Source organism: Conger conger, chromosome 1, assembly GCF_963514075.1.
Source record: "Conger conger chromosome 1, fConCon1.1, whole genome shotgun sequence".
NCBI classification, from domain to species: Eukaryota; Metazoa; Chordata; class Actinopteri; order Anguilliformes; family Congridae; genus Conger; species Conger conger.
The window spans coordinates 80,952,316-80,979,149 of NC_083760.1; the positions used below are offsets into that span (position 1 = coordinate 80,952,316).

General features: G+C 42.8%; 4 protein-coding genes across 5 annotated transcripts; all 4 read left to right on the plus strand.

Moving 5' to 3' along the window:
• The first annotated feature begins 163 nt into the window (after positions 1 to 163).
• LOC133109744 (apolipoprotein A-I-like) lies at positions 164 to 1,645 on the plus strand. The gene is made up of 4 exons (XM_061219299.1): positions 164 to 207; positions 312 to 367; positions 620 to 770; positions 871 to 1,645. Exons 2-4 carry the CDS (start codon positions 328 to 330, stop codon positions 1,385 to 1,387), a joined length of 708 nt encoding a protein of 235 aa, XP_061075283.1. The 5' UTR covers positions 164 to 207; positions 312 to 327; the 3' UTR covers positions 1,388 to 1,645.
• A 2,778-nt stretch (positions 1,646 to 4,423) lies between these two features.
• LOC133139832 (apolipoprotein A-I-like) lies at positions 4,424 to 6,243 on the plus strand. Its single transcript, XM_061259280.1, has 4 exons — positions 4,424 to 4,521; positions 4,628 to 4,683; positions 4,969 to 5,119; positions 5,296 to 6,243. The coding sequence occupies exons 1-4, from the start codon at positions 4,469 to 4,471 to the stop codon at positions 5,870 to 5,872; spliced, it is 837 nt and encodes a 278-aa protein (XP_061115264.1). The 5' UTR covers positions 4,424 to 4,468; the 3' UTR covers positions 5,873 to 6,243.
• A 3,512-nt stretch (positions 6,244 to 9,755) lies between these two features.
• On the plus strand, positions 9,756 to 11,801 carry LOC133140394 (apolipoprotein A-IV-like). 2 transcript variants are annotated; one of them, XM_061260330.1, is made up of 4 exons: positions 9,756 to 9,863; positions 10,241 to 10,294; positions 10,509 to 10,653; positions 10,978 to 11,801. In XM_061260330.1, the coding sequence occupies exons 2-4, from the start codon at positions 10,255 to 10,257 to the stop codon at positions 11,552 to 11,554; spliced, it is 762 nt and encodes a 253-aa protein (XP_061116314.1). In that variant the 5' UTR covers positions 9,756 to 9,863; positions 10,241 to 10,254; the 3' UTR covers positions 11,555 to 11,801. The 2 variants fall into 2 exon arrangements, with proteins under 2 accessions (XP_061116314.1, XP_061116305.1); XM_061260321.1 differs by lacking the exon at positions 9,756 to 9,863 and adding an exon at positions 10,123 to 10,162.
• Positions 11,802 to 21,227: 9,426 nt separating this feature from the next.
• apoeb (apolipoprotein Eb) lies at positions 21,228 to 25,061 on the plus strand. Its single transcript, XM_061259712.1, has 5 exons — positions 21,228 to 21,306; positions 21,946 to 22,023; positions 22,569 to 22,719; positions 22,867 to 23,154; positions 23,741 to 25,061. Exons 2-5 carry the CDS (start codon positions 21,981 to 21,983, stop codon positions 24,078 to 24,080), a joined length of 822 nt encoding a protein of 273 aa, XP_061115696.1. The 5' UTR covers positions 21,228 to 21,306; positions 21,946 to 21,980; the 3' UTR covers positions 24,081 to 25,061.
• Positions 25,062 to 26,834: the final 1,773 nt, after the last annotated feature.

Consider the following 26,834-nt stretch of genomic DNA (forward strand, 5'->3'; position numbering starts at 1 on the left):
TAGCACTGACTGGCTTTGCTTGTGTTACAGCTTGGAAGTCTGCCAATGTGTGTGAGACATATGTCTCTGTGCTGGAAAGGTCCATGAGAGGTAACATCAAGGCAGTAGTTTTTGGACTTTGTGTTCCACATTGCAGTCCTCAGCTCTCTATATATTGGTCTGGAACAGCCGGACCAATCAGTCTCACAGAAGAAGGCTCACGCTCAGGTAAGATGGCAACTGTTGTTTTTTTCCAGTGTTTGAAACTATGCTGTTCTAAATAAGATATAGCTTGTGATACGATATTAATTAATAGTCTGGTGCTTTTTTAGGATCACAGAAATAGCCATGAGGTTCTTTGTGGTGCTTGCTCTTGTGGCTTTTACTGGTGAGTGAATTTTGTTCTTTTGCATACATTACATTACATTATTGGTATTTGGCAGATGCTCTTATCCAGAGTGACGTACAACAAAGTAAGCATACAATTTGTGGATTCACTAAATTCAAAAGTGAAAGCAGCAGAAAGTGACAATAAATAAAAAACACTTGTATAGCAAAGGTTGTGAAAAGGTTGTGAAATTGTAAAGGTTTTATGATGTATTAAAACATAAACTAAAATAGTTTCACCCCATGTCAACAGGCTGCCAAGCTAGTGTTCTGAGGTCAGACGAACCCCAGAAACAACTGGAACAGGTGACAGATGCATTCTGGGACTATGTTGCCCAGGCAAAACAAACTGCCGAAGATAATTTCAAAACCATCAGAGAGTCTGAGTTTGGTCAGCAAGTGGAGTAAGTAACACATTTTAGGGTACGATGACTACAGAAAACGTGCCTGTCACTGACCGATGCTAACGATCTGAACACTACTCTCTCTCTCCGTCTCATACAGCGCCAAGATCACAGACGGTGTCAAAGTAGCCCGCCAATACGCGGCCATACTGCACGATCAGGCATCTGTTATTGGTCAGGAGGCGTACGTCAAGGTCTCCGAGCAGGCGGACTGGCTCTCAGAGCGCCTGCAGAAGGATTTTCAAGAAGTGAAGGCCCAGCTGGAGCCCTACACAGAAGACCTGAGGGTCAAGTTTGAGCAGCAGGTGGAGACGCTGAGGGAGGAGGTGGCCCCCTACACTGAGTCCCTGGAGAAGAGAGTGAAGGAGCTGCGGGAGCAGCTGGGCCCCTACGCCGAGGAGCTGAAGGAGACAGCAGAGCAGTACCTGGAGGAGCTCCGGCAGAATGCGGCTCCCCTGGCCGAGAGCCTGCGGAAAGAGATAGTCAGCAAGGCCAGGGTGCTTCAGGACAAACTGGAACCCTACGTAGAACACCTGAAGGAGAACCTGTCCCTGTATGTTCAGAACATCAGAGCCCAAGTCACCGCTATCCAGGAGTCCTTCAACGATAGTGCTTAGAGTTGAAGGAATGAGCTTCGTCCCACAACCCTCTGTCTAATATCTAAGTTGATCCAAGCCAACAAAATATGCTACATGATTATTTATACACCTACAAGTACACTTAAAAAGATTTGTGAGAAAGATCTCATTGTCATGTAAAACAACTGCAACAACTTTCCAACCAAACGAAATGTGTTTCTTGTAAGTTGAAACCTTGGAATATGAAATAATGCACAAGAGCCATTATTGATGTCATGAATAAAAAAATTACAGAAATTCACCTGTTTTCTTATTTAATAAAAAATACAATACAATACAATACAATTTACATTCTAGAGAAACAAAAAACATTGTTAATGACCGACATGGTGGTACAAGAAGGTAATTGAAAAATTACTTTTCAGTATGAGAACTAAGAAGACAAGAAGAATGAATTGTGGAGAAATTATAAACTTCCAAACCAAAATTTGGTTAATTGTAAAGGATAATACATTTTATATATAAAAAAAGAGATATGCCCAGTCTTAATTATGAAGGAAATGTGTAACAAAAACTATTTTTTGGAAAATAGTTTGCATGCACGAAAGAATGAAGGACACACCCCCAATCAATGCAAATCCCACAAATCATATCAATAACTGCTGACACTGAGAAATCACCTGGGAAGTGTGAGAAAAGTATTTTACTATGACCGATCTGCCTGTCGTCAACAAGCAGTTTCGCAATGACTTTTAGAAACACTTTCATTTCAAACACTGCAGGCAAACTCCATTACCTTAGATCAGGGGTCGGCAACCCTGGTCCTGGAGAGCCGCAGGGTGTGCTGGCTTTCGTCTCCACCTTAAAATAAGCAACCGATTCAGACCCAAGAAACCAGGTGAGGTGGGTTAACTGTGTAATCAACGGCTTTCATTGATCAATTAATGCCAAGTAACAACGAAAGCCAGCACACCCTGCGGCTCTCCAGGACCAGGGTTGCCGACCCCTGCCTTAGATGAACCATCAAAACTCTGAAGAAAGAAATTGTCCATTGCATACAATATGGCAACTTGTTTGAACACATAAATGGTGTGACGTAGCATTATCAATATAATACACTGCTTTTATACAATTGCAGGCTAACGGAGAACCTTAAATGCTTTTGTTTTGTGTTCCCAATGAAAACATTTGCCTTCCCTCACCTTTTTTTTGTATTCCCTCATAATACTTTTGAAATATAGGTATTTCACTCAGAAACACTTAATATGGAAGTAGTTCTCTGAGCAAGCACCGATATTCTGTGTCCATTTGCCATAGTTTTGCAAGGGGGCAGAATACAGTGGGCTATATAATTATAGGATAGGATTTTTTGAGTCAGTTCCAACTACCCAGACACCTCCTTCTGAGTCTTTGCAACATGCTGAACTCAGAAGATCCACACGCCATTCCTGTGCAATTCCAGAACATGTTGAAGTGCTTTCTGTCCTCAGCTTCATGGGGACTGGCACAGGACAGTGAAAACATTGCTGTTGCTGTCCATTTTTTACATTTACATTTTAGTCATTTGGCAGACGCTTTTAATCCAAAGCGATTTACAAGTGCATAGGTTCTACCATAAGTCAAAGCATCACATCCAGAACTAGCAAAATATACATGAAATGCTGTTCTAAACATAGTTGTCGTCATAAGTCACAAGTAGTTTTTGGGGGGGGGGGGGGTTAGACAAGGATAGGGATATCAGAAAGGAGGGGCAGGTGAAATCAGGAGGGAGGACCAAGGCAATTCCAGGGCAATTCCAGACAGCACTCCACTCCTATAATTTTGTCTCTCCTATAATTTTGCCAATGTGTTCATCCAGTGTGGACAACTGGGAAACAATATCCTATGTGGCCAATAAGCTTTGTTTGTTAGATAGGACTCTTCTTTTCCTCAATTTTAATGTCAAACCATTTTTGTTTTACCTTTTCTATAGTATATGGACCTTGAGAGAGAGTTTAGTCTTTATTTATTAAACACGTGTCTACACGTGTGTGATAGACTAGTGGAATTTGTTTGGTTCCAATTACACATATGTAAATGATCATATGAAATTGCGATATTATTGATCAAATATTGATGAATGCCGTCCAGTGACTTTAAAAATACATCAAAATCCTCACAGAAATGGTTGAGTGAAAACAATATCCAGGTATTGCAGTGGCCATCCCAGTCTCCAGACTTAAATACCATCTGAGGCCGGTGGTCGGAACTGGAGAGGAGGGTCCATAAGTGCAAACCCAAGGATATCAATGATTCTGAAAAAGTCTGCATGGAGGAATGGTCAGAAATCCCTTCAAATATGTTTTCTAAAATTATCAGAATTCATAGGAAAAGACTAATGGCTGTTATCTTTGCCAGGGGTGTTAAGTATTAATTTTCCTTTTTTGATTTTAAATATGACTTTGATTGATTCCATTGAATCATTAACACAGCACACTACTTTACACATGTTTTTAAGTGTACAGTATTTTTGTGAATATTTATCAAGGGTGCCAATCATTCTGGCGCCCACTAAAATAAACATGTATTGACATTCAGGCCACATGGGCCTACATTTCAAAATAAATAAATAAATAAATAAATAAATAAATTGAACATGAATATATGCATCCAGAAAAAAAAAAACGATTATAAACCTTTTTGCTTGGTGTGTGACAACTTTCTTTCCTTTAACCATCTCATGGAATTCTCATGAAAACATATAAACAGTGGAAATGACAGATACAGATACAGATAGTCTAGAGAAGTCTATCTATATATGCAAAAGTAAGCATGCATGTAGCTTATGGAAAATGTTGGATGTCAGTGAACAATGTGCATTTGCAGTAATATTCAATGCTTCTATATCTATTTCAAAGGTCAGTTACAACTCAGTTTCTCCATTGCTGGAATTGGACTCAAGTCTCGCCAGATATTTGTGTTGTCATGAGTCCAGTTAGCCCCATGTCAGAGTGCTGTCATAGCTGAAGTGTAGACTGTGATGTGGAGCAGGAGTGGTGGGGAGAGGTCCCTTTGACAGCAGGGCAGTCATATCTGGACTTTGTGTTCTCCTGATACCTATATAAACAGCTTGGGAATAGTATGACTGACATCCTCATACACAGCCATACACATTTAGTCGGACACTCACACAGGTAAGAAAAAAGCTGTTTTCCCACAGCTTCCATATTTTAACAAACGAGCTGAAGTGTTAAGATTTCGGAAGAACAACTCATCAATTGTCTATTTCTTCAACTTTAGGACGTCAAAGTCAGTCATGAAGGTATTTCTGCTAATTGCAGTTGTGGCATTGACTGGTAAGTGAATTCTGTTAATAGTTTGTTGTATTTTGCTACTGCATATAGATATTCATGAATGTTTCCCAACAAGTCTTTCATCTTTCTGTGATTATAGTCTTAAAACGTGTAAAATGCTGTTTGGCATGGAGCATGCTAAGACAATAACTGAATAGTAACAGTGGAAGTACATTTTCAGCAAGAGCTACTATTCAAAATTACTGTTACAAGAGGTATCATAACTGGTGAAAGCAAAGCCTGGCACCTCTCTGTAGTCATAATTTAATTATTACCATACTCTCCTAGGTTGCCATGCCAACATCCTGTGGCCAGAGCAGCCAGAATCACAGCTGGAGAAGGTGAAAGATGCATTCTGGGACTACGTTGCTAAGGCAACGCAAACAGCCAAAGACACGCTGCAGACAATCAGACAGTCCGAGCTGGGCCAGGAAGTCAAGTAAGTCGAGCCCAAGAAATAACTGCAGATACCTGGTGAAGAACTGTTACTGTGAACATCATGGCAGCTGGAGACACTCTCAAACTGTATTCTGCTGTCTTCTGTTGAAGTTGACTTGACCACACACTTTGGTCTTTACCGTGCTTACCACTTCCTCTCTATGTCTCTGTCTGCAGTGCTAAGATCACAGAGAGCGCAGATGTGGCCAGCCAATACGCAGTCACTCTACACAGTCAGATGCCTCCTCTGGCCCAGGACCTTCTGAAAAAAATCTCCCAGGAGGCCGAGCTAATGAAGGAGCGCCTGGGGCAGGATGTGAGCACAGTGAGGGCCCAGCTGGAGCCCTACGCAGAGGAGCTGAGGGCCAACATTGAGCAGCAGGTGGAGAAGCTGAGGCAGGAGGTGGCCACCTACACTGAGTCCCTGGACACTGAAGCCCTGAAGGCCACCCTGCTCCAGAAGAGCGAGGAGCTGAAGCAGACCCTGGAGCAGAAAGTGAAGGAGCTGCAGTCCCAGCTGGGCCCCTACACCGAGGAGCTGAAGGAGAAAGTGGAGCAGCGTCTGCAGGAGTTCCAGCTGAGTGTGGCTCCCCTGACCGAGAGCCTCCAGACCCAGCTGACCCAGAGAGCCAAGATGCTTCAGCAAAGCCTGGCACCCTACGCTGAAGACCTGAGGGAGAAGCTCGACCCCTATGCCCAGGACCTCAGATCCAAGCTCACCTCTCTTTGGGAGTCCTTTGCCAAGAGTATCTAAAGAAATTCTGAATTTGCCAATACCCCAGAACTCTCCTCTTTTGTGTTTTTGAGGAGAACCTTCTTTCTTCTCGATCCTGCTCACTCATGCAATAAAACCCTCCAGAATTACCTCTGGAACACAGTGAAATGAACTACTGTAAGCAATCAATAATTGAGTGCGAGGTTGACCAATGATTGAAAAGCAAAATGTACCCTGTACCCTGATCCATTATTCTAATACTGTATGTATTTGTATTTCTCTTTGAAGCCCAAAGCCTATATGACTATTTGCACTGAATATGGATCAAAAACTATGCTATAATGTGTTTGATAGACACTTCTGTCACTTGTTACCCTAATTTATGACAATACATAACTACAAAGAAGGAATTTGTGATGTATGTGTTTATTTTTACCACGGATTCAAAGCGAATGACCTTGAATTACTCCAATTGAACTTCATATATACAGTATATATCCAACATATAATATTTCACCGCATCAACGACTTCCACACTCTGACTAACAAAGAACCTCCCCAAAACACACACACACTTTGCACTGTGTGTTGACTAATATAAGTCATACAGGCAACTCCGCCGGAGCTGTGTTGCTTTCATCTGACACAAAGCTGATATCATCTTCACCCATCAGTACTGGTGATGTAGTGGAACTTTGTGCCTCTCCTCACCAATGTCAATAGAACACATACTGACTAACTTACAGCCACTATTATGTCCACAACAATCAGATGTTTACTTGCTTTTCCAAGCATTGTATACGAGGTCAGAAGATGGAACTAGGATAACCAGGTTCACTGTTTCAGAACCACCTAAAGCAAGCATAGTATTATTTTTTTTCATCAAGAGGTAAAATAACGATAATTATAGGTGTATTATAATTGGTCCTGTCATAGGTCTAAATATAGCGTCTCCCAAATGAAACAGCTCTTGCAATTAATCACTGTAAGATGCTGAGTGCTGTACATTGGATGACTTGGACTGTGGCTGTGTTCAGTAGTAGAGTTTGGTCAAAAAAAATACCCATGAACTCATAATATTCCAGCCAGTCCACAACAATGTATAGCAGTAAGGCAAAATCTTCCCAACCTATGTTTGATAACTTTGAGAAGAACCCCATTCTGCTTCTCTCTGTAACCAATCACAGTATGTAACAAAATAAGTAACCTTTCCCATTTTTTGTTCACAATGTCTGCATCTCTCCTCAGTGTAATTATGTTTCACAGGGTAGGGTTTGACTGATCGAAAGTAGAATGTGATCCCAACAAACAAAGCCTGCCAATCCACTGCCATCTTCAGATCCAAAGTTTCTAAGTATTTCATATATGAACATTTGATATATTCTCTGCCAATCCCCGTGGCAGCAGTGCAATGGATAAAATTTTTACATTTACATTTTAGTCATTTGGCAGACGCTTTTAATCCAAAGCGACTTACAAGTGCATAGGTTCTACCATAAGTCAGAGCATCACATCCAGAAACTAGCAAAATACACAGGAAATGCTGTTCTAAACATAGTTGTCATCAGAAGTGCATTTTTTTTTTTTTTTTTTTTGGGGGGGGGGGTTAGACAAGGATAGGGATATCAGAAAGGAGGGGCAGGGGAAATCAGGAGGGAGGACTAAGGTAGAGTTTGAAAAGGTGGGTTTTGAGTCTGCGTCGAAATAGGGGGAGGGATTCTGCTGTTCTGACAGTGGTAGGCAAGTCATTCCACCACTGAGGAACCAGAACGGAAAACAGGCGTGAACGTGCAGATATGGGTCAGGAGTTTTAGTTAATGTTCACATGAACCGACAGAAATGGGATACAATTTGATCTCAGTGATCTAGACTGTGGCATGGTTCTTGGTGCCAGACAGTCTGGTTTCAGTATTTTTGTAATTGCTGGTCTGCTGGGATTTTCACACATAACACTCCCTAAAGTTTACCCAGAATAGTGCTAAAAACAGAAAATATCCAGTGAGCGGCAGTTCTGCAGACGGAAATGCCTTGTTGATGAGAGAGGTCAAGGGAGAATGGCCAGACTGGTTCGAGCAGGCAGAAGGGCTATGGTAACTCAGATAACCAGTGGTGAGCACAAAAGAATCTCAGAATGCACAACATGTTGGACCTTGAGGAGGATGGGCTACAACAGCAGAAGTCCAGATTCCACTTCTGTTGCTAGTGTTCTGTTGCCACTAGTGTTTGGATAGTTCACTTTGGTCACTTTTGCTCTGTTTGTTTGTTTCTTTGTTCTCAAAAAAAAAAAAAAAAAAACATTTAAAAAGGCCCCTCGTCCTTATCTTTGTTGTACAGGTAGCAATTGAAATTGTACTTCCCTCTAGGGTCTTTCAGCGAACTTATCCCTGGTTATGGGTATGCACTTTGTTGAACGTCGCTCTGGATAAGAGCGTCTGCCAAATGCCAATAATGTAATGTAATGTAATGTTGCACTTCTGTCAGCCAAGAACAGAAACCTGAGGCTGCAGTGGGTACAGGCTCACCAAAATTGGGCAGTTGAAGACTGGAAAAATGTAGCCTGGTCTGATGAATCTTGATTTCTGCTGAGGCATGCAGATGGTAGGGTCAGAATTTGTCATCAACAGCATGAGTCCATGGACCCAACGTGCCTTGTGTCAACAGTCCAGGCTGGTGGCGGTAGTGTAATGGTGTGGGGAATATTTCTTAGCACACTTTGGACCCATTAATATCAATCAATCATCACTTGAATGCCACAGACTATTTGAGTATTGTTGCTGACCATGTGCTTCCTTTCATGGCCACAATGTACCCATCTGCTAATGGCTACTTCCAGCATGACAATGCACCATGTCACAAAGCAAAAGTAATCTCAAACTGGTTTCATGAACATGACAATGAGTTCAATGTTCTTCAGTGGCCTTCCCAGTCACTGGATCAGAATCCAATAGAACACCTTTGGGATGAGGTACAACGGGAGATTCGCTGCATGAATGTGCAGCTGACAAACCTTCAGAAATGCAATCATGACAATATGGAACAGGATCTCAAGGAATGTTTTCAACATCTTGTGGAATCCATGCCATGAAGAATTGCGGTTGTTTTGAGAGCAGAGGGAGGCCCTACCCAGTATTAGTATAGTGTTCCTAATATTATCCAGATATTACAAGACTTCACAAAATATCTGCAAATACACATATTATTATTATTTTCAGATATATAGCAACATATGCCATATATTTTTATTAAATGTACTGTATGAGCAGGGGTTATGCTAAGAGCCAATCGTAATGCACGCACCCTGGTAAGGTTAGACTGTGCTTCTTCTTTAATACCGTGAAGAGAATCAACGCCAAACTGTGTGTATGTATGCACCCAGGCATAAAATCACCACAAAAAGTCTGACTTGATACGGTGCTCGATACTGTCGAGTTTGTAGGTAAACGGCAAGCACTGGGTGCCATTTAGTGCTTGGAAAAAGGCAGGCGGCGTTGGGCTGAATGAAACAGGAAACTGTAAGCTAAAAGGTAAAATATAATTTACTAGAAATATACTGCTAAGTACACCTATTATTTCTACTTTGATCTCAGTGAATATGACCAGTGGAATGTATTATTTGGCAAAAATGACAATATATTATATAACTAACTGTATATTAAAACTATGTTTGGAGTGACTGTGTGTATTACATTTTTGTTCAAAATATCACAATATATCTTCTGACATAATGTCATTATCTCTCCGTTGTCTAAGAGCATGCTGTAATTTGTGCAGGGAACCCCAGGCAATCGGGAGTAGTGGGGTAGGCTTCTCCACACCACGGCGTGTGGCTGTCTGTGCCATCGGGGTTCGGCCTAGACCGAGAGATCCAAGCGCAGATAGCGATGTGGAGTGGCGCTGACACAAACAATAACAGTGCTGGTGACAGCAGGGCACTCTCCCCTGGACTTTGTGTCTTCATCAGCCAACCGGCTCCATTGGTGTATTTAAGGCAAACAAATACGCTGGACACAGGCTCGACACAAACGCTCAGGTAAGACACCCAGTGCTCTTTTACCCCTTTATTCTTGAATTTCAGTCCAGCACAGAAAGAATTGTGTGTTTCCTGACTAACTGGTGTGAACTGTTGTTAAGCGGTAGCAGTGGTTTTGCCGTAACACTTAATCTTGGGCTATTTTGGGACTCGTTAGCGGTAGCAGTGAGAGTTTTGCTATGTTTTTAGTATATGGTTGACTTACATTCATGTAGCTTTACATAAGTTGTAAGTTTAACAAAGCCCATTTCTATTTTGCATGACTGACAGAATAATGTTCTCGCAGAAAACAGATTTATGTGAGTAGTTATGCATTGTATTCTTACTATGACTGCCTACAGTTAAATATAAATTTGATCGATCCTTTCCCTACACAGACAGAACCACAGAAATGAAGGTTTACGTGGTGCTCATATTGGCAGCATTACATGGTAAGTACTGAAATTATCATTAAGATCCATGCAGTTACCTTAATTCTTGTAACAGGAATGTCAGCTGCCAAAAACTGTTGCTGGCATGATATAAGCATGCCATTTCTATTTTAGTCTCTAAAAAATCAAATGGCCAATTTGTAGCATGTCAGTTAGTGTGGTGTCCTAATTACATGGGTTCTGGTTGGTGTAACATCACTGTCCATCACCACAGGTTGTTATGCCGACATAGCCCAGCCACAAGTAACACAACTTGACTTGCTGAAGGATGCATTCTGGGATTATGTTGCCAAGGCAACGCTTACTGCTAAAGACACCCTGCAGATGATCAGGGAGTCTGAACTGGGACAGGACGTCAAGTAAGCTATACTTCAATATAAATATGTGTAGGAACATAGGAAGAACTAGAAAATGTGCATAATATACAGATAAATTAAATTATATTTACATTTTTGCTATATTTTGTGTGCTTTTTAGACACAAAGCTTGTTATGAAATGTAACTTTGAAGTCAAAAGTCCAGTTGATTGGTCAGTCCCCAATGCTAAGGGCCCATCTACCATCTTAACCATCCTCCAGTTTAAGGGAGAAAAAAAAGAATACTTGCCATTCCAATTCCGTTCATGTAGAGAGCTTTCACCTGTCTGTTTATACAGCTCTGACTCTATCACATCTCTCACACAGTGCCAAGATCACAGAGAGCACAGATCTGGCCAGCCAATACGCAGTCACTCTGCACAGTCAGGTGACTCCTCTGGCCCAGGACCTTCTGAACAAAATCTCCCAGGAGGCCGAGCGAATGAAGGAGCGCCTGGGGCAGGATGTGAGCACAGTGAGGGCCCAGCTGGAGCCCTACGCAGAGGAGCTGAGGGCCAACATTGAGCAGCAGGTGGAGAAGCTGAGGCAGGAGGTGGCCCCCTACACTGAGTCCCTGGACACTGAAGCCCTGAAGGCCACCCTGCTCCAGAAGAGCGAGGAACTGAAGCAGACCCTGGAGCAGAAAGTGAAGGAGCTGCAGTCCCAGCTGGGCCCCTACACCGAGGAGCTGAAGGAGAAAGTGGAGCAGCGTCTGCAGGAGTTCCAGCTGAGTGTGGCTCCCCTGACCGAGAGCCTCCAGACCCAGCTGGCCCAGAGAGCCAAGATGCTTCAGCTGAGCCTGGCACCCTACGCTGAAGACCTGAGGGAGAAGCTCGACCCCTACGCCCAGGACCTCAGATCCAAGCTCACCTCTCTTTGGGAGTCCTTTGCCAAGAGCAGTTAAACATCGTTCCTAACTTTGCCAAATAAAAAGAACATATTTATCTAATTTAATATTTATAAATATGTGATTTTTAAGTGCCAGTGGCCAGCTATATTCTCTTAGTCACTATATGGGTGCTACGTGCTTATTTATGTGTAATGGATTTAAGGGAAATGGTTATTCCATGGTTACTGCATATTGTTACCAGTGTCAGATAGATGTTTGGTTTTCCTGCACTAATGTATGAAAATAAATGTGAAATTAACAATTCTCTGTTTTTTTTTTCACTTGAAAGAATAACCCTTTATGCACATGACCACTGCAGGAGACTTTATGAATATGTCTCAGAATTTTACATACCTGTAAATTTCAAATTAACTTCTATTTGAATTTGATGTAGCCGAAACTTCATGCCTAAAATTGATTATTATATAAAATTTTATTCTTAAAGCACAAACACAACCTGCTGGTTATGAGGTAAAAGGTAATGAGGTCTCACAGGTAAAAAACCTGCGGTACCTCCTCATAACCAGCAGGTAATGAACTTACATGCAGAAAACCTAACGTCAAGATGCAATCATATCGACATCAACATGGGATTTTAATATATAACTACTTTTGATTTGATCAGACGACCATTTTATAAATTAGCCTCATGCATATTCACAACAAGCCCTTCTTAGGGGCGGCATTGGCTCAGGCAGTAAGAGCAGTCGTCTGGCAGTCAGAGAGCTGCCAGTTTGATCGCGCCCTGGTTGTGTCATAGGGTCCCTGAGCAAGACACCTAACCCCCCAAATGGTCCAGATGAGCTGGTTGGTGCCTTGCATGGCTGCCAATCGCTGTGTACAGCACTTTGGATCAAGGCACTATATAAATGCCAACCAGTGGCTTTACAAAGTGTGCCATCTAGTGGTACACTGTAGTAGTGTTGTATTAAATCAGGGGAAATGTCAGGGATACCAGTGCGAGAGAACTGAACACTTACAAATTTCAGGCATTGACGAAAAATACATTGATCTGTTAAAACCATTAGTGCAAAATAATATGCGGTCCCTTTCGAAAAGCTATTGCCAATTTAATACCCCATGCATAAGTTTTTGAAAAATGGATTTGCAAACAGGAATATCTGTAATACAACTACGAGACTAAATGATAAGTTAAATAATCAGCATCTTTCATTTTAAGTAAGGTTGTGGTTACATCTTAAGTAAGGTAACAGTTATGTCTTGAGTTTTTGACTACAGGGCTGATTAGAGGTGTGTTCAGGAGCATTTGAAACAGCCCAAAACCTCAACTCATGAACTTCCTATTTGCACCCTTGGTCATACTTTGTGACACCCAGCCGTTAAATGCGCTCCCCTGTACACTGTCTTAGCTGTTCATTAAACTGCCACCATCTCTCTAACCCTTGTGTTCTGAGAGTTGGCAGGCTAAATGAATGAATATAAATGAATAGCCACATATGTGCTTTAAAACACTTTTTAGTGTGGCGCAATGCTCCTTGGTGTCTAAAAATAGCAAATGACAGTAATATTGTAGAGCAAAGAAAAGGGGATACATACTGTACGTCATCCTTTTCTCAGCTCTCTAAACATGGACACACGCCTAACTGACGGCAGGAAGATTTCGCTGGGAAAGGAGAAGAAGCATTCCTGGAGGCAGTATCAGGAGCATTGCAACACATGCATGGGAATAGAACGTACTGCACTACATTGAAAACATGAGGGGGGGGTTTTTGTGGAACGCGTGTATTGCAAAGCAGTGAAGTATACAGGCAATAATATTTCCCACAAAGTGTTGCAATATTGTCATGACATATTTCCTTATATTGTCAGTATATTTCTGATAAACAATTCTCAGCGATAGGCCCAAAGTGACTGTTTGACATAGTCGCATTGGCATCCTTTCATATGCATTATTCTTTGCTCTTGGATACATTTTCAGTTTTGTTTCCATTACTTTGGCTTGCTGAGACCATTCCCCATTGCACTGCTCTGGCTGACACGTTGAGAGTCATTTTTCAGCCGGTTGACTGTGGCATGAAAGCTATACACTTTAGAAGGACCTTTGCTAGTCCTTCTGCCCTCACAAACAGGCAGCTGACATTATAGCAATGGCTGGGACCCACTGTTATGAATGACCGTGCAAAATATTACCAACTAATGATACATGAAATCATTCAACCTGCACACCAGCATTACCTGACTTGTCCTACCCTTTAGTCCTTGTGTAGTCTTAACATTCTGTATACTCCCCTTGTCCAAAGGGTAAAAAATTACCCACCTTCACCCTAAGATAAAGCAGCTTAATTTAATTTTAAACCCTGAATCTATTTTGTATGAAGAAACAACCTGTCATTCATCACAAACTTTGTCATCAAATTTCAAGTTGAAAAAATATAATTTATGGGGTTTATCTACTGTTAATACATAGACAGCAATAATAACAGCTTGTCTGGGAGGTTTATTAACCTTGTTGAGCAACTAGTTTTGATCACCTGAGGACTTGCTCTTGGCTAGAATTGCACACTCCTTTCAACAAACACCCACAAACCTCACTCTGAACTTGCTGAAGTTCATTTGAACTCTTGTAGCTGCTTGTTTGGACAAGTGTTTTAGTCTTTTACTGAGACTTAAAATCTTATTTTTTCTTTCAAGTCGAAAACATTTGCGTGAAATTTTCTTATACCATTGGCAAATCTCAAAATTAGTCAAATATTTTTGTCTTATTTAGCAAAAATAATTTAAGTCTGAATATAAGACTAAGATGGCAGCCAGATTCAGATTCAGATTGCAGTTAACATAAAGGTTTCTTATTTTCACACATTTTTTTCAGCCAAGCCTGATATCGTGTGAATCATAATGTTAGTCCATATTAATTTTAGAAGCATAATATTGACAATAAGCTGCATGTAGATATGTACACAAATCCAAAAAACCCTGTGAGGATTGTTGGCATGCATGCATGCAACTGAATGGGGACATTTGTCAGCATACAGTCTGCTCATATGGACACACATGTAGCCTTTTAAATGCATGTTCTTAAATCATCTTCAGTGCTAAAAGTCCACGCAAACACACACACACACACACACACACACACACGCACGCAAACACACACACAAACACACACACACACAGGGGCAAGTTGCGGCTCATCTCCGTGAGTCTGTTTGTTCCACCCGTGAGTCTGTTTGTTCCACCCAGCGAGCTTGTCCCAGGCTTGTTTACCGAAACCTGCATTCCTCCGCCACCAACTGCCATTGGCTCCTTAACCCTTCCCTGGCTCCAATTCTACCCAAGACAGGCCAGGAGATGAGAATCTGCACCTTCCCCTCCGACGTCTGTAAACAGCTCAGGTTCCCTGCACTGTGAGTCTCACGTTCTCTGGGGTCCGCCTGTGTGGACATGAACGCTGCACAGTGAGGGGGACAGTGAGGGAGATGGATGCACTGTACCATGTCCTCCATAAAGGCAGGAGGGGCAGAACCCGTGTGCCAGGGATGCCATAAGCAGGGGAGGGGGGGAAACTTAGGACGATTCACAATGACCGAGTGGGGCCCACAAAAACATATGTGAGCGAAGGATTAATAATTTGTCAGTTATTGAATTTGACATTAATGGAATAGTTTCATATGACTACTGAAACATCTATATATAGATGATGGCAACGATATTATTGTAGAACTAATTATCTTCATTTACGCAAAGTAGATTCACAGCTGGAGTCGCACAAGAAGTGGACTGTTCAGCTCTCACAGGTAAATACCGCCTGTACGTGGGTTGATGTTCGATATTCCGTGTCAGCCCTGGGTTTTGCGTTTGACAGGGGTATCATAAGGTCACTGCACCATATCTGGTTACAAGATATCGCCCAGTGACCATATAGCCATGTACATTTCTGGTGTGACTTGAATAAATCGTAGTTAGACTAGCTCAGATCATATCCACAACCCTACAGTAGGTGCACATAAAAGTGTTAATCTCAGGTGGGGCTATGTTGTTGCACCCTTGAGCAAGATACTTAACTTGAAATTCTTCAATAGACAGTCAGTGTGGGTTTTGTTTTTTAAACTGCCAAAGTTTCCTTGGATATGAGTTCCTGCTACTCGAATGAATATAGGACTGGCTGCCATCTTAAGACCGTTTACCCGGTTATAGGGGTCAACATGCACAGTACTGGGTAGCAGCTCAGTTTATTGGTCAGGGGACTGGGCTTGCAACATGATTGATTCCCCAGGTAGGGCATTGCCATTGCACCCTTAAGAAAGGTCACTGAAAATGTTACCAGGTTGACCATTGCGGATATGTGTCTGCTGAATGCCTACATGTTGCCTCTGTGTTGACTCTGAAATCACTAGCATTAACTGGAATAGTCAGGTTAACATAGTTCACTGCTATCATAACCTAAGACATAATGAACCATGCTTGGATTGGCCAGTCCTTGCCCGACACACAGAATATCTGTGGTCAGTTCGCCTAGCTTTTCTGGGATTAATTCCAAGATGCATGGTTTTACATTACAGGGTACAGTGGGTTAAATTCCAAATGAGACAGAGTTCACAGCACTTCAAGACAAAAGAAATAATAAAAAAAACAGGACAAAGATGTGAACGACAGTAACCCAAGGGGGAGGGCTGGAATTTGGGAAAAGGAGTGAGTCAGATGGGGATGACTGGGCGACCTCAGGAAAACACACACGCACACACACACACACACACATCAATGCACACACACACACACACACACACACACACACATATATATTAGCAGTACCATGTGTAATAGAATCCAGAGTTTCTGCATTGCATATAATCCACATTACAATTTAGACACTATTCTTCCATTTCACCATAAGCGTCCTACAAAGATAAAAATGCATAAGTATCTCAAAGCCCAGCTGTGCACCTTTTCCCCTAGAACACAAATACGAGGTGACATCACACCAAAAGGAGCTGCCCTTTCACACAATTAATGGCTTTGAATAGACTGCTGATTCCACTAGACTAGTGGGGTTATCTCAGTTCAGAACTCAAGCCTTTACAGATGAAAACAGAGAGATAGAAATGTATGAACAAAAAATGGATCTCACATGCTTGTAAAGAAACAGAACTAGCTAAAAGAAAAAGAAAAAAGCTGTCTACATTCAGAACTAAATTTGGCGAAACACTGAATTAATAATCAATAACACTGTATTAAATTTGCTTTAATTTTACTCTTTTTTTCCCCCTTTAGGGCACTCAACAAGCCCTGCCAATTCATCCATAAAAACAGCTTACAGTACATCTTACATTCCACATCACTCTTCACATGGACCCTTGGCCCCTTCCACGGAGGCCGGCGCTAATTGCCCTGCGGTGTTGCACACAGTCACTGTCTGCAGAAGACTGGTGTGTGGAGGGCCACAGTACAGCAGCAGTTGGAGCTGACGTGAGCTGACACAAATCCATTATCTCCAATAAAGAGGCTATTCCCCAGGCTATTTCTGCAGCAGCTCGACGGTGTTCAGCTAAGGTTGTGTGAGGTTGGGGTTTGGTTGGGGGCAAGCAGCAACACCGTGGCAATGTTTCACCATTTTTTAACCAGCATGAAACAAAAACTTTCTAGTTGCGTTGGAAGTAGGTTAAGATCAACATTTTTTTAAGGACACTGGGCGAAACTGGCACGGGAGGTAAGAGCGGTCGTCTGGCAGTCGGTTGCCGGTTCGATCACGCCCTGGGCGTGTCAAAGTGTCCCTGAGCAAGACACCTAATCCCCAAATGCTCCTGACAGGCTGGTTGGTGCCTTGCAAGACTGCCAGTTGGTGTGTGAGTGTGAGTATGTGTGTGAATGGGTGAATGAGAAGCATCAATTGTACAGCACTTTGGACAAAGGCACTATATAAATGCAGACCATTTACATGCCCAAGAAAATCACTAAAACAAAAGGCTTTCCACAAAATGGTGGCGGTACAGCATAGCAGTTGCACAACAAAGCCTTTCACCCTGAGGTGATAGGCCTGGCTTCTGTGTGGGAATGCCATTGTACCCTTGATCAAGGTGCTTCACCTGAAGTGCTTCAGTGAATATCCAGCTGTGTAATGACTTTATGTAAAATACGCACATACAGTCGTTATACAGCCCCCCAGCCTCCATTTAGGGTGAAGACAAAGGAGGAAGAGGGTAAAAGGTGCGAGATCATCACCTGACCGTGAAAAGCCAGTGAATGGTGTGTCCTGGATGCCAATACAACAACTAAAGCATTCAACCCTCATAGTGCAACCAGGCAGAATAATGTATGGATAAGAGCGTCTGCCAGATGCCAATAATGTAATGTAATGTACAAAACGAAATGGATAAATACTGTGTTAATACTCAGTGAGCACTTTTTAGGTATATATTATACCTATTTTTAGACTCATTGGTCTTCCGCTGCTGTAGCCTATCCATTTATGTGTTTGATGTGTTGTGTGTTCAGAGATGCTCTTCCGCATACCACTGTTGTAATGCGTGGTTATTTGCGTTACTGTCACCTTCCTGTCAGCTTTGACAAGTGTGGCCCTTCGCCTCAGACCTTTCTCATAAACAGCATGTTTTTGCCCGCAGAATTGCTGCTCACCATTCTCTGCAAACTCTAGAGACTGTTGTGCATGAAAATTACAGGAGACCAGCAGTTTCTGAAATACTCAAACCACCCAGACTGGCACCAATAATCATTCCGCAGTCAAAGTCACTTAGATCGTATTTCTTCCCAATTCTGACATTTTGTCTGAACAACAGTTGAACCTCTCGGCCACATCTGCATGCTTTTATGCATTTAGTTGCTGCCACGTGATTGGCGGATTAAATACTTGCATGAACAAGCTGGTGAACAGGCCTACCTAATAAAGTGCTCACTAAGTGTATATAGGCACTACGAGTGACTCCGGATAAGAACATCTGAATGTAATGTAAATGTGCTCACTGACAAACTCACCCATAAGTGAATGTACAACTGAACACCGATATCTTCTTCATATAGCACATACAAGGTAAAATGTAAACTTCCTTGTGCGTGCGTTAATGCGTACCTCCAAAGGTTCTAGCCTTATCGGGTTCCTGTGTTTGTGGAATCGGGTGATTAAAGGATTGTGCGTGTTTAGAAAGAGAGAAAGGAGAGCTGAAAATAAAAACCACTCACACCAATCAGGCCTCTGGGAATAGAAAAGCGCCTTTATGAGTTCTGATAATACCAGACAAATGAATCAACTCCCACTCTCCTCGGCAAGCTTAATCTTGCTCAGTGGGCATACTTTAACGTAATCTGATGACACAAAAGCAAAACCAGCTAAATCGCAAGCACAAACCTCGGAAGTCAGCATTTTGCTGTATTTGTTGAGAAAGGCTGGGATGAAGCAACATTACATAAGGGCTTACGGTCAACGATCAGCAGTAGGCAGGAAAATGAAAGGACAAGAGTCACCCTGCACAGTCTGTGTTGTGTGCATGTTTTAGCAGCAAATTTAAGGAAGCACATTTTATACCGTCTGGACATCATGAGATCAGCCGATGCTAAAATGAAATCATTGTGCAATAATGGAAAGAAAGAAAGAAGCAGTGCATGGATTGCACAGACTGAGTGAAGGTTAAAGCGGCAATTCAAATGAATCATTACTCCTTTGCCACCAAAGTCCATATCATGTGGATCAAAGTTCATCATTTTGGCTTGAACTCTGGGCAGCCTGTTGCTTAAGTAGAACCTGGCATTAGGAAGCCTACAGTCTCTCTCAGTATAAACCCATTGCAGATAACTTTCTGCTGATGTTCAAATTTTTCCAACGAAAACATAAAACATGTTTTCTAAAGAAAAGGGGGGAAAAAAACAGTATTTGGCCTAAATATCAACAAGATAAGTAACTACAAACATCATATTCACCCACATGACATAAGGTGTATAACACAGATGGATGTAGTTTGGTTGCACTCCACAGTCATATCAAAGAACAAAAGAGGCAATGTATATGTCATGTGTTATCGCTCCTTTGAGAGTCCAACAAAGTGTACTGGTCATTTGCTCGCTGTCCTCTGAATTGTCTGTAATAAAGCAGCAGGTTTGAAGTGTACCCGAGATAGGCTTATAATAACTGTTGCATGGCAGTCGAATAATGACCATAAGAAGAACGTGTCCTCGCGTTATCAGCTCCCATGCAATTCGCAGGTAGTGACGTGGCGAAGCTCTATCAGCGTTCCATTCCGAAGTGTACCATATGTGAGTACAACTGACCTTTACCTGGACTCAGACCGACCCCCTGCGCCCTGTTGAATAACACGACGTTCATTCATTTCTGTTTTGTTTTTCTAGTTCATAAATATTCTTATTCATGTCGGCCGAATGCATAGTTATTTCGCTCACTAAAAATGTAGGTCGGCGAATGTCACTCGTGACCTACCGTCACCAAGGCTTATGCGTGGACCACAGTAGCCTACTTACGGCCCAGTTTCGCCTTGCCTTTTTCTAGCATTCCATTTCAAAAGCGCATTTCTGCACTTCGTGATTCTAAAGGTCTTCATGAAAATGGCAATCTCTGTTAGTATTAAGCATAGCTATTTGTCACACGGAGGCAACGCCACTGGCCCCACAACTGACGTTATTTTAAACAGAAACAATTCGGTCAATTGGCGGTAGTCAATTATTGCTGATCACCCCAGGCAATGCTTTCAAAAGATCCTGGCGCCAAAGGTGGTGTAGGGCAAAAGGTGTTATGAATTGAGATGACCGAGCTTTTCTAACATGAGTCTAGGCGCCGTCGGCTATCAATTGGTATCATTGTTCTGTTTTCCAACACTTTTTAAATCTCCATAGGCTATACCTTATAACATTCGCAAGCGTGGTTGCATTGTTCTATGTTTTTGGAGGCTTACATGAAATAACGTACCATAAATTTGGACCACAAAATAAAATAGTTATTTTTTTAGGTAGGCTGTCCTCGGCAATTCAGCAAACTTTTACAAAATCAACCTGTTTTCAGATGCGGTGCATTAACAGCCTGTACATATGATTTCAAAATGTAATGAGAGTGTGATGTTTTATATTGGTGTTGTTCATGTAGGTAGTTACATCCCTTCCATTTAAGAAAATGCTACTTTATAGCTATACTATATTCAACAATGATATACGCAATATTAATATAACTTAAAAGTGACTGCACTTATTTTCTCGTGCATTGTAAATCGGACAAGCGCGTCTGCTAAATTAATACAATGTAAAAGAAGACGTGTGTCTTTTTTTTGTGATAAAGAAAGAAAACAACATGACTGGACATTAGCCTATGTTCTCCGTTAGTCGATAGAACAGTTATGCTGTTTCACAAATTTTCGTATGCCATTTTTGTGCATTAAACAATTACAAGCTAACAAAAGTTTAATTTATTCATTCGTACTTTTAAATCACTATGAAGGTGTTTTGTTCCAACAGGTACTTTGGCGCGAACAGCAATGCACATATGGCTAAGCTCAAAAACAATGTATTTATCTTCGAAAACAAATGGGAAATGTTGCGGCATTGGTGTGACATATAACACACTGCCTAAAGGAAAAATCTGAGACGTTTGCGAAAACACACATAAAAAAATAAAAAAAGTCTTCGGGGGCAGAACTTCGAACCGAAAGGGCGCCACTTCAGCGAGTTACAAGAAACAGGCACTATGTACACAAACACCCACGTGCTCACGCGCAAAGACGCGCTCACAGGTCCCAGGAGCGTATAAAAACTCTTGGCATTGTGTCACAGAACACAGAGGAAGCAGGACTTCTGAGGTAAGTGGCTCTTCTTTTTCTTAAAAAAAAAGGAAAAAAAAAAAAAAAACTTTGGTTCTTACGTTCGATATCCACGACTAAATGGTTATGGAACTTTTTTTTACTGTTTTTATTAGATTGAGGTCCGGACTGTATTTCTGCACATTGAATTAGCTACTCCGTTTTCTAATGGTTTAAACAATGCATTTTTAAAATAAAATAAAACCGTTATTACAGCAAAGAAAATGAAAGGCAAGGCGGATATAGAATCAATAGCCAATTCAGCCAATTACGATGGTTATAAAGTAAGCTCTAAATACTTATTTCGGATTTTCTTTTATTGTTGAATTTTAAGGTTTTGTACTTTTCTTTTCTAGACCTCTAGAGCTGATAGTGGAACTATGTAGATCGAGTACTGTGTTTAAGGTCATATGATCGCATAATTGCATTTACAGACGTCATTTCAGAAGCCTCGGTTTCCTAGCTGGCTTCTCACCTACTGTCCCTCCCTCCATTCAGGCAACACGGCTATGTGTGACTGATGTTTCTCATGTGTAGGTGTGAGGCCCCTGATGTTTTATAGTGCCCTACAGTGAGTTGCATGCAGTGGATTAAGCTGTTGCACTGAATGTGAACTGTGTGATTTTGTGCTTTGTGTAGATTTACTGACTACTGTCTACTGACTACTCATCACAATGAAGGCTGTGGCAGTGATTCTTGTCCTGGCAGTCATCTCAGGTGAGGTGTTTTATAGACACACAAACCATCATACACACACACACAATAATGTAACACAGCATGCACACATACAGGTAAGCACACACATACACACACACACACACAGACAGAAGCATGCACACACATATACATGCATACACACACATATGGGCAGCCTGTAGCGTAGTGGTTAAGGTAAATGACTGGGACAGGCAAGGTTGGTGGTTTGAATCCCAGTGTAACCACAATAAGATCCGCACAGCCACTGGGCCCTTGAGCAAGGCCCTTAGCCCTGCATTGCTCCAGGGGAGGATTATCTCCTGCTTAGTCTAATCAACTGTACGTCGCTCTGGATAAGAGCGTCTGCCAAATGCCAATAATGTAATAATGTAATATATACACACACGGAAGCACACAGACACACATACAGAAGCATGCACAAACTGACATAGCCATGCGTGCACGCACACACACACTATATGCCCCAGGGTGCTGTTAGTTAACAGTCAACTAGCAGTGAATCATTTGTGCAGCTAAGAGAGCATGGTCGTGTGTATTTGGTGCAGGCTGCCATGCTCGTGCAATCCAGCATGATGAACCCAAGACCAAGTGGGAGGAGACCGTGGACCGTTTCTGGCAGTACGTGGCTGACCTCAACACCCAGGCCGATGGCGTGATGGAGAATATCAAGAGCTCCCAGCTCAGGAGAGAGTTGGAGTGAGTGCCATGCACTTATGTACTTTACACTGCAGTACCTATTTAGGCAGGGCCTGTTGGTTCCCTGTCTGCACCTTATCCAGCCCTGTAACACAGCTTTCAGGGAAGAGCTCATCAATGTGTGTGTCTCCCTCGCCCCCTGTCCAGCACCCTGATCACTGACACCATGGCGGAGTTGACCACCTACAAAGATGAAATTCAGAACAAAGTGGCCCCCTACGCCCAGGACACCGCCACCCAGCTGGGCCAGGACGTGCAGCTGCTGGTGAACAAGCTGCACGGCGACATGACCGACGCCAAGGAGCGGTCCACCCAGTACGTCCACGAGCTGAAGACCATGATGGAGCAGAACGCCGACGACGTCAAGAACCGCATCAGCGCCTACACCCGCAAGCTGAAGAAGCGCCTGGGCAAGGACACCGAGGAGATCCGCACGTGAGTGTTACAGACACGCACGCACTCACACGCACGCACACACGCGCACACGCACACACTCACACGCACACGCACACACATATACACACACACACACGCGCACACATATACACACACACACACACACACACACACACACATACACACACACACACACACACACACACACAAACGCACACACACACACACACATATACACACACACACATATACACGTGGATGCACACACACACACATATACACACACATACACGCACGCACACACACACATATACACACACATATACACGCACACACACACATGCACATATACACACACACACACGCACGCACGCACGCACACACACACACACACACTTACATACACACACATAGAATTCCTAGCCTTTTTACACTGTGACAACTGAATCTGATGATTTCACATTATCAATCTGCTTAGCAGTAGCTTTTTTTCTTTTCTTTTTTTTTACCTACTTATTTACACAACTACCACAGTTTCCCCCATCCTATACTACCTTAATGCTGTGTGATCACCGCTACGAATCGGGCTGAGCTTTGCGATTCTAACGCGACCTTCGACCTTCAGCACTGTCACCACCTACCTGGAGGAGCTGCAGTCCCGCGCCTCCCAGAACATGGAGAACATGAAGGAGCAGCTGCACCCCTACGTCAGCCAGGTGCACGCCAGCGCCAGCGAGAAGCTGGGCAGCCTCACCCAGCTCGTCCAGTCCCAGACCCAGGACCTGAGCTCCCAGTTCGAGTCCCAGGCCGGCGCCATCCGCGAACGGCTGGAGCACACCGCCCAGGAGCTGCGCATCACTCTGGAGGCCCAGCTGGAGGAGCTGACCAACTGGTTCACCCCCTACGCCGCCAAGATCCGCGACCAGCTGAAGGAAGTCAGCGACAAGATCCAGGCCAGCTCCTAAGGGGAGCCAGGGGGTGAACGGGGAGCTAGGGGGTCACTGCTTCCTCCGATGTCTTAGCTGTGCTACTTTCATTCCCCGGTTGCCAGGATAGACCAGGAGAAATAAGCGTTACTGACATATTACTGTTGTTTTCTCACTGTGTTAGCGCTTGTCTGTCGGGAACAGGGAAGTTGGTGCGGAAGGAGAGAGTTTGGGCCTTATACTGTTTCTTTTTTCCTCTGAAGACAGGTAAACAGGACCTTTGAGCTTTCTATATATTTGTAAATTGAATGCTTTTGTCCATATTCTCTCCATATCCTGGACCTCTGTCATGAACCAACCCAATGTTTGTTTTAGTGTACAATTCCCCACTGACAACCAGAAACAGGTGATAGGACGCTGATATATTCTTGCTTGCCTGCCTAACCGAATATGTTCAGTTTTTTGAAAGGATTGTTTTGATGATTGTCTGCTCGCATCACATAACCGCAGATGGGTCTGTGAAGCCATAGTTCATATCCGATCAGCATGCACACAGTGACATATGCGGTGTTAGTTCAACTCTACCAGAGTGCATATGAGTCCATTAGGAACCAATAGACACACTGTAAGAGATGACCAAACACTGAATCTAACTACTGTGCGGTAATATAAACAATATCCCTCACACAAGTAGGAGGAATTCATAGCTGGCTCTGGTTCATTGAGACATTTAATCACTGTGTCTGTTGTCATATTATTGTTTGCACACTGCAATAGTTTTAACAGTTTAGATTGTTGGTGGTTGTGTTCGGTCATTTGACGGCCAGTGTAATGGAAATCCCTGGTTTCTATAATGTAATGTCATACACACACACTCCACTGGACCGCAGTTTGCTCCTCTGTGTTTCATGTCTGTGAAGCCACCAGGCCACAAGCCGTCCATGCTGCCCTGTGCAGCACACTGCAGACCTGCAGTCACTCCACCGCTGTCCAACTAATAAACCCGTTTGAAACTGTTAACTGTCGTGCCGGTGTCTCTGTGTTTCAAGGCGTGAAAACTTGTATTACTTGTTGAACTTGAGTGATATGGGATTTTTATTGGTCAATATGTGATGAAATCATCCTTTTTGTGAACCCAGCAGGTGTAACCCTGGAAGGTGGGAACGCACCTGTCTGTGCACGTCCTGTCTGCACGTCGCTCAAATAAATTCACACACACACCTTAATTTGGAAGGAAACTAGGCCAGAGAAAAGTGATTCACAGATTCACACAGAACATTTTCTTTTTTTTTTTAAAGATATTTTTTAGGCCTTTTTCAGCTTTATTGGACAGTATAGTATAGAGCAGAGGTCACCAACCCTGGTCCTGGAGAGCTACTGGGTCTGCTGATTTTTAGTTTTCACCTTAAAATCAGCACCCTGTTGAGACCCAGGTAGCCAGGTGAGGTGAGCTAGCTGTGTAATCATCTGCTCTAATTGATTAATTAAGTGCAGAGTAACAGCGAAAACCAGCAGACCCCGTAGCTCTCCAGGACCAGGGTTGGTGACCTCTGGTATAGAGAGACAGGAAGAATGGGGGTGAGAGAGAGGGGAAGACATGCGACAAATGTCAGACGGCCGACGTCACGGCTCACCATGAGCATGCGGTCAGTGCTCTACAGGCTGCGCCACCGAGACACCCCACACAGACCTTTTTCAATAATGTGCCACCGCAACACCTTCAAGCTTCTTATTAAAACACGCGAGAGACCACATTGACAGCGGCTTTTCAGGATAGATTTTGTTGATCACTTTTAAAGCATCGCATGGTATAGGATTATATATTTGAACTCATGATGCTCTACAAATGCCCCATCATTAAAGACAGCTGCCATCCTTGTTACCTTAAACATATCAGGTGTGTCCACACTTTTTGGACTTGCTATCTTTTACCTTTTTAATTTACTTGTGACACTTGTTCTTCTCTGTGCTCTAATGTCTGGTACCGTTTTTATTACCGTGTGCATAAATATGACGACCAGTCATTGTACTACATATGTGAAAACAAGGTGATTGGGAACTCATAAATGGTTATTTGACAGAGGTTCAACCACCGTTGTATGCCCTTCAGCGGATGTGTAGAAATGAGACCTAAATGTAACTTGTTCTCAGTCAAGTGATGAATCCCGTGGTTTCAGATGGAAACTGAACACTGGCCACCTACTGTGTATCTTCTCTCATCAAATTCAAACCCATGGTGTAGGAAATGGCGGTCAGAACAGGAAACTACCCATTTTCTGAAGAGCTACTGCTTTAGACTGCGCTATGGCTCCCCTGATCTTCTCCAGCTTTTTCTTTCTTTTGGATTTCCTTTTGGGATAGCAACATTACAAGCACAGCCGTGTAAATATAGGTTACCTGTGTTGTGGTTTTTGTTTTCTGTACTAATTGGTTTGTATAGTGAACCGCTCACGGATTTCCTTCTGTGCCTGATGTCACACTTTTTCATTCCCCAGACTAACACTGCCGTTTTCCACTTTTGTATGTTTCTCTGGACTAGAGTATCTGTATTAAAGTGATTTTAATGTAATGTAATACAAAGTGAGGGAGAGTGTTAGCGAGCAGGGTAAAGCGCCTCCTTTGGTGGATTGGGTTACTGCAGCCCAGCTGTACCAGGTGTGCGACGGAGCTCGCAAAAACAAATTTGAGACGGGGTTACAGTAAAGCAGTGATGCAAAAGCACGGCAAAAACTAGATGGCGGATCAGAAAAGCGGCGGCACTTATAGTGGGAAACGTTTTGTTTGGTGTCCCAC

Excerpts from the sequence above, each read along its gene's own strand:
- LOC133109744 (XM_061219299.1), top strand. The coding sequence starts at position 328 with ATGAGGTTCTTTGTGGTGCTTGCTCTTGTGGCTTTTACTG. Across the intron at positions 368-619 it reads TGCTCTTGTGGCTTTTACTG|GCTGCCAAGCTAGTGTTCTG; the intron begins GTGAGTGAATTT and ends CCATGTCAACAG. Across the intron at positions 771-870 it reads GAGTTTGGTCAGCAAGTGGA|CGCCAAGATCACAGACGGTG; the intron begins GTAAGTAACACA and ends CGTCTCATACAG.
- LOC133139832 (XM_061259280.1), top strand. The coding sequence starts at position 4,469 with ATGACTGACATCCTCATACACAGCCATACACATTTAGTCGGACACTCA. Across the intron at positions 4,684-4,968 it reads TGCAGTTGTGGCATTGACTG|GTTGCCATGCCAACATCCTG; the intron begins GTAAGTGAATTC and ends ATACTCTCCTAG. Across the intron at positions 5,120-5,295 it reads GAGCTGGGCCAGGAAGTCAA|TGCTAAGATCACAGAGAGCG; the intron begins GTAAGTCGAGCC and ends CTCTGTCTGCAG.
- LOC133140394 (XM_061260321.1), top strand. The coding sequence starts at position 10,123 with ATGACTGACAGAATAATGTTCTCGCAGAAAACAGATTTAT. Across the intron at positions 10,163-10,240 it reads CTCGCAGAAAACAGATTTAT|ACAGAACCACAGAAATGAAG; the intron begins GTGAGTAGTTAT and ends TTCCCTACACAG. Across the intron at positions 10,295-10,508 it reads CATATTGGCAGCATTACATG|GTTGTTATGCCGACATAGCC; the intron begins GTAAGTACTGAA and ends CCATCACCACAG.
- apoeb (XM_061259712.1), top strand. The coding sequence starts at position 21,981 with ATGAAGGCTGTGGCAGTGATTCTTGTCCTGGCAGTCATCTCAG. Across the intron at positions 22,024-22,568 it reads TGTCCTGGCAGTCATCTCAG|GCTGCCATGCTCGTGCAATC; the intron begins GTGAGGTGTTTT and ends TATTTGGTGCAG. Across the intron at positions 22,720-22,866 it reads CAGCTCAGGAGAGAGTTGGA|CACCCTGATCACTGACACCA; the intron begins GTGAGTGCCATG and ends CCCCCTGTCCAG.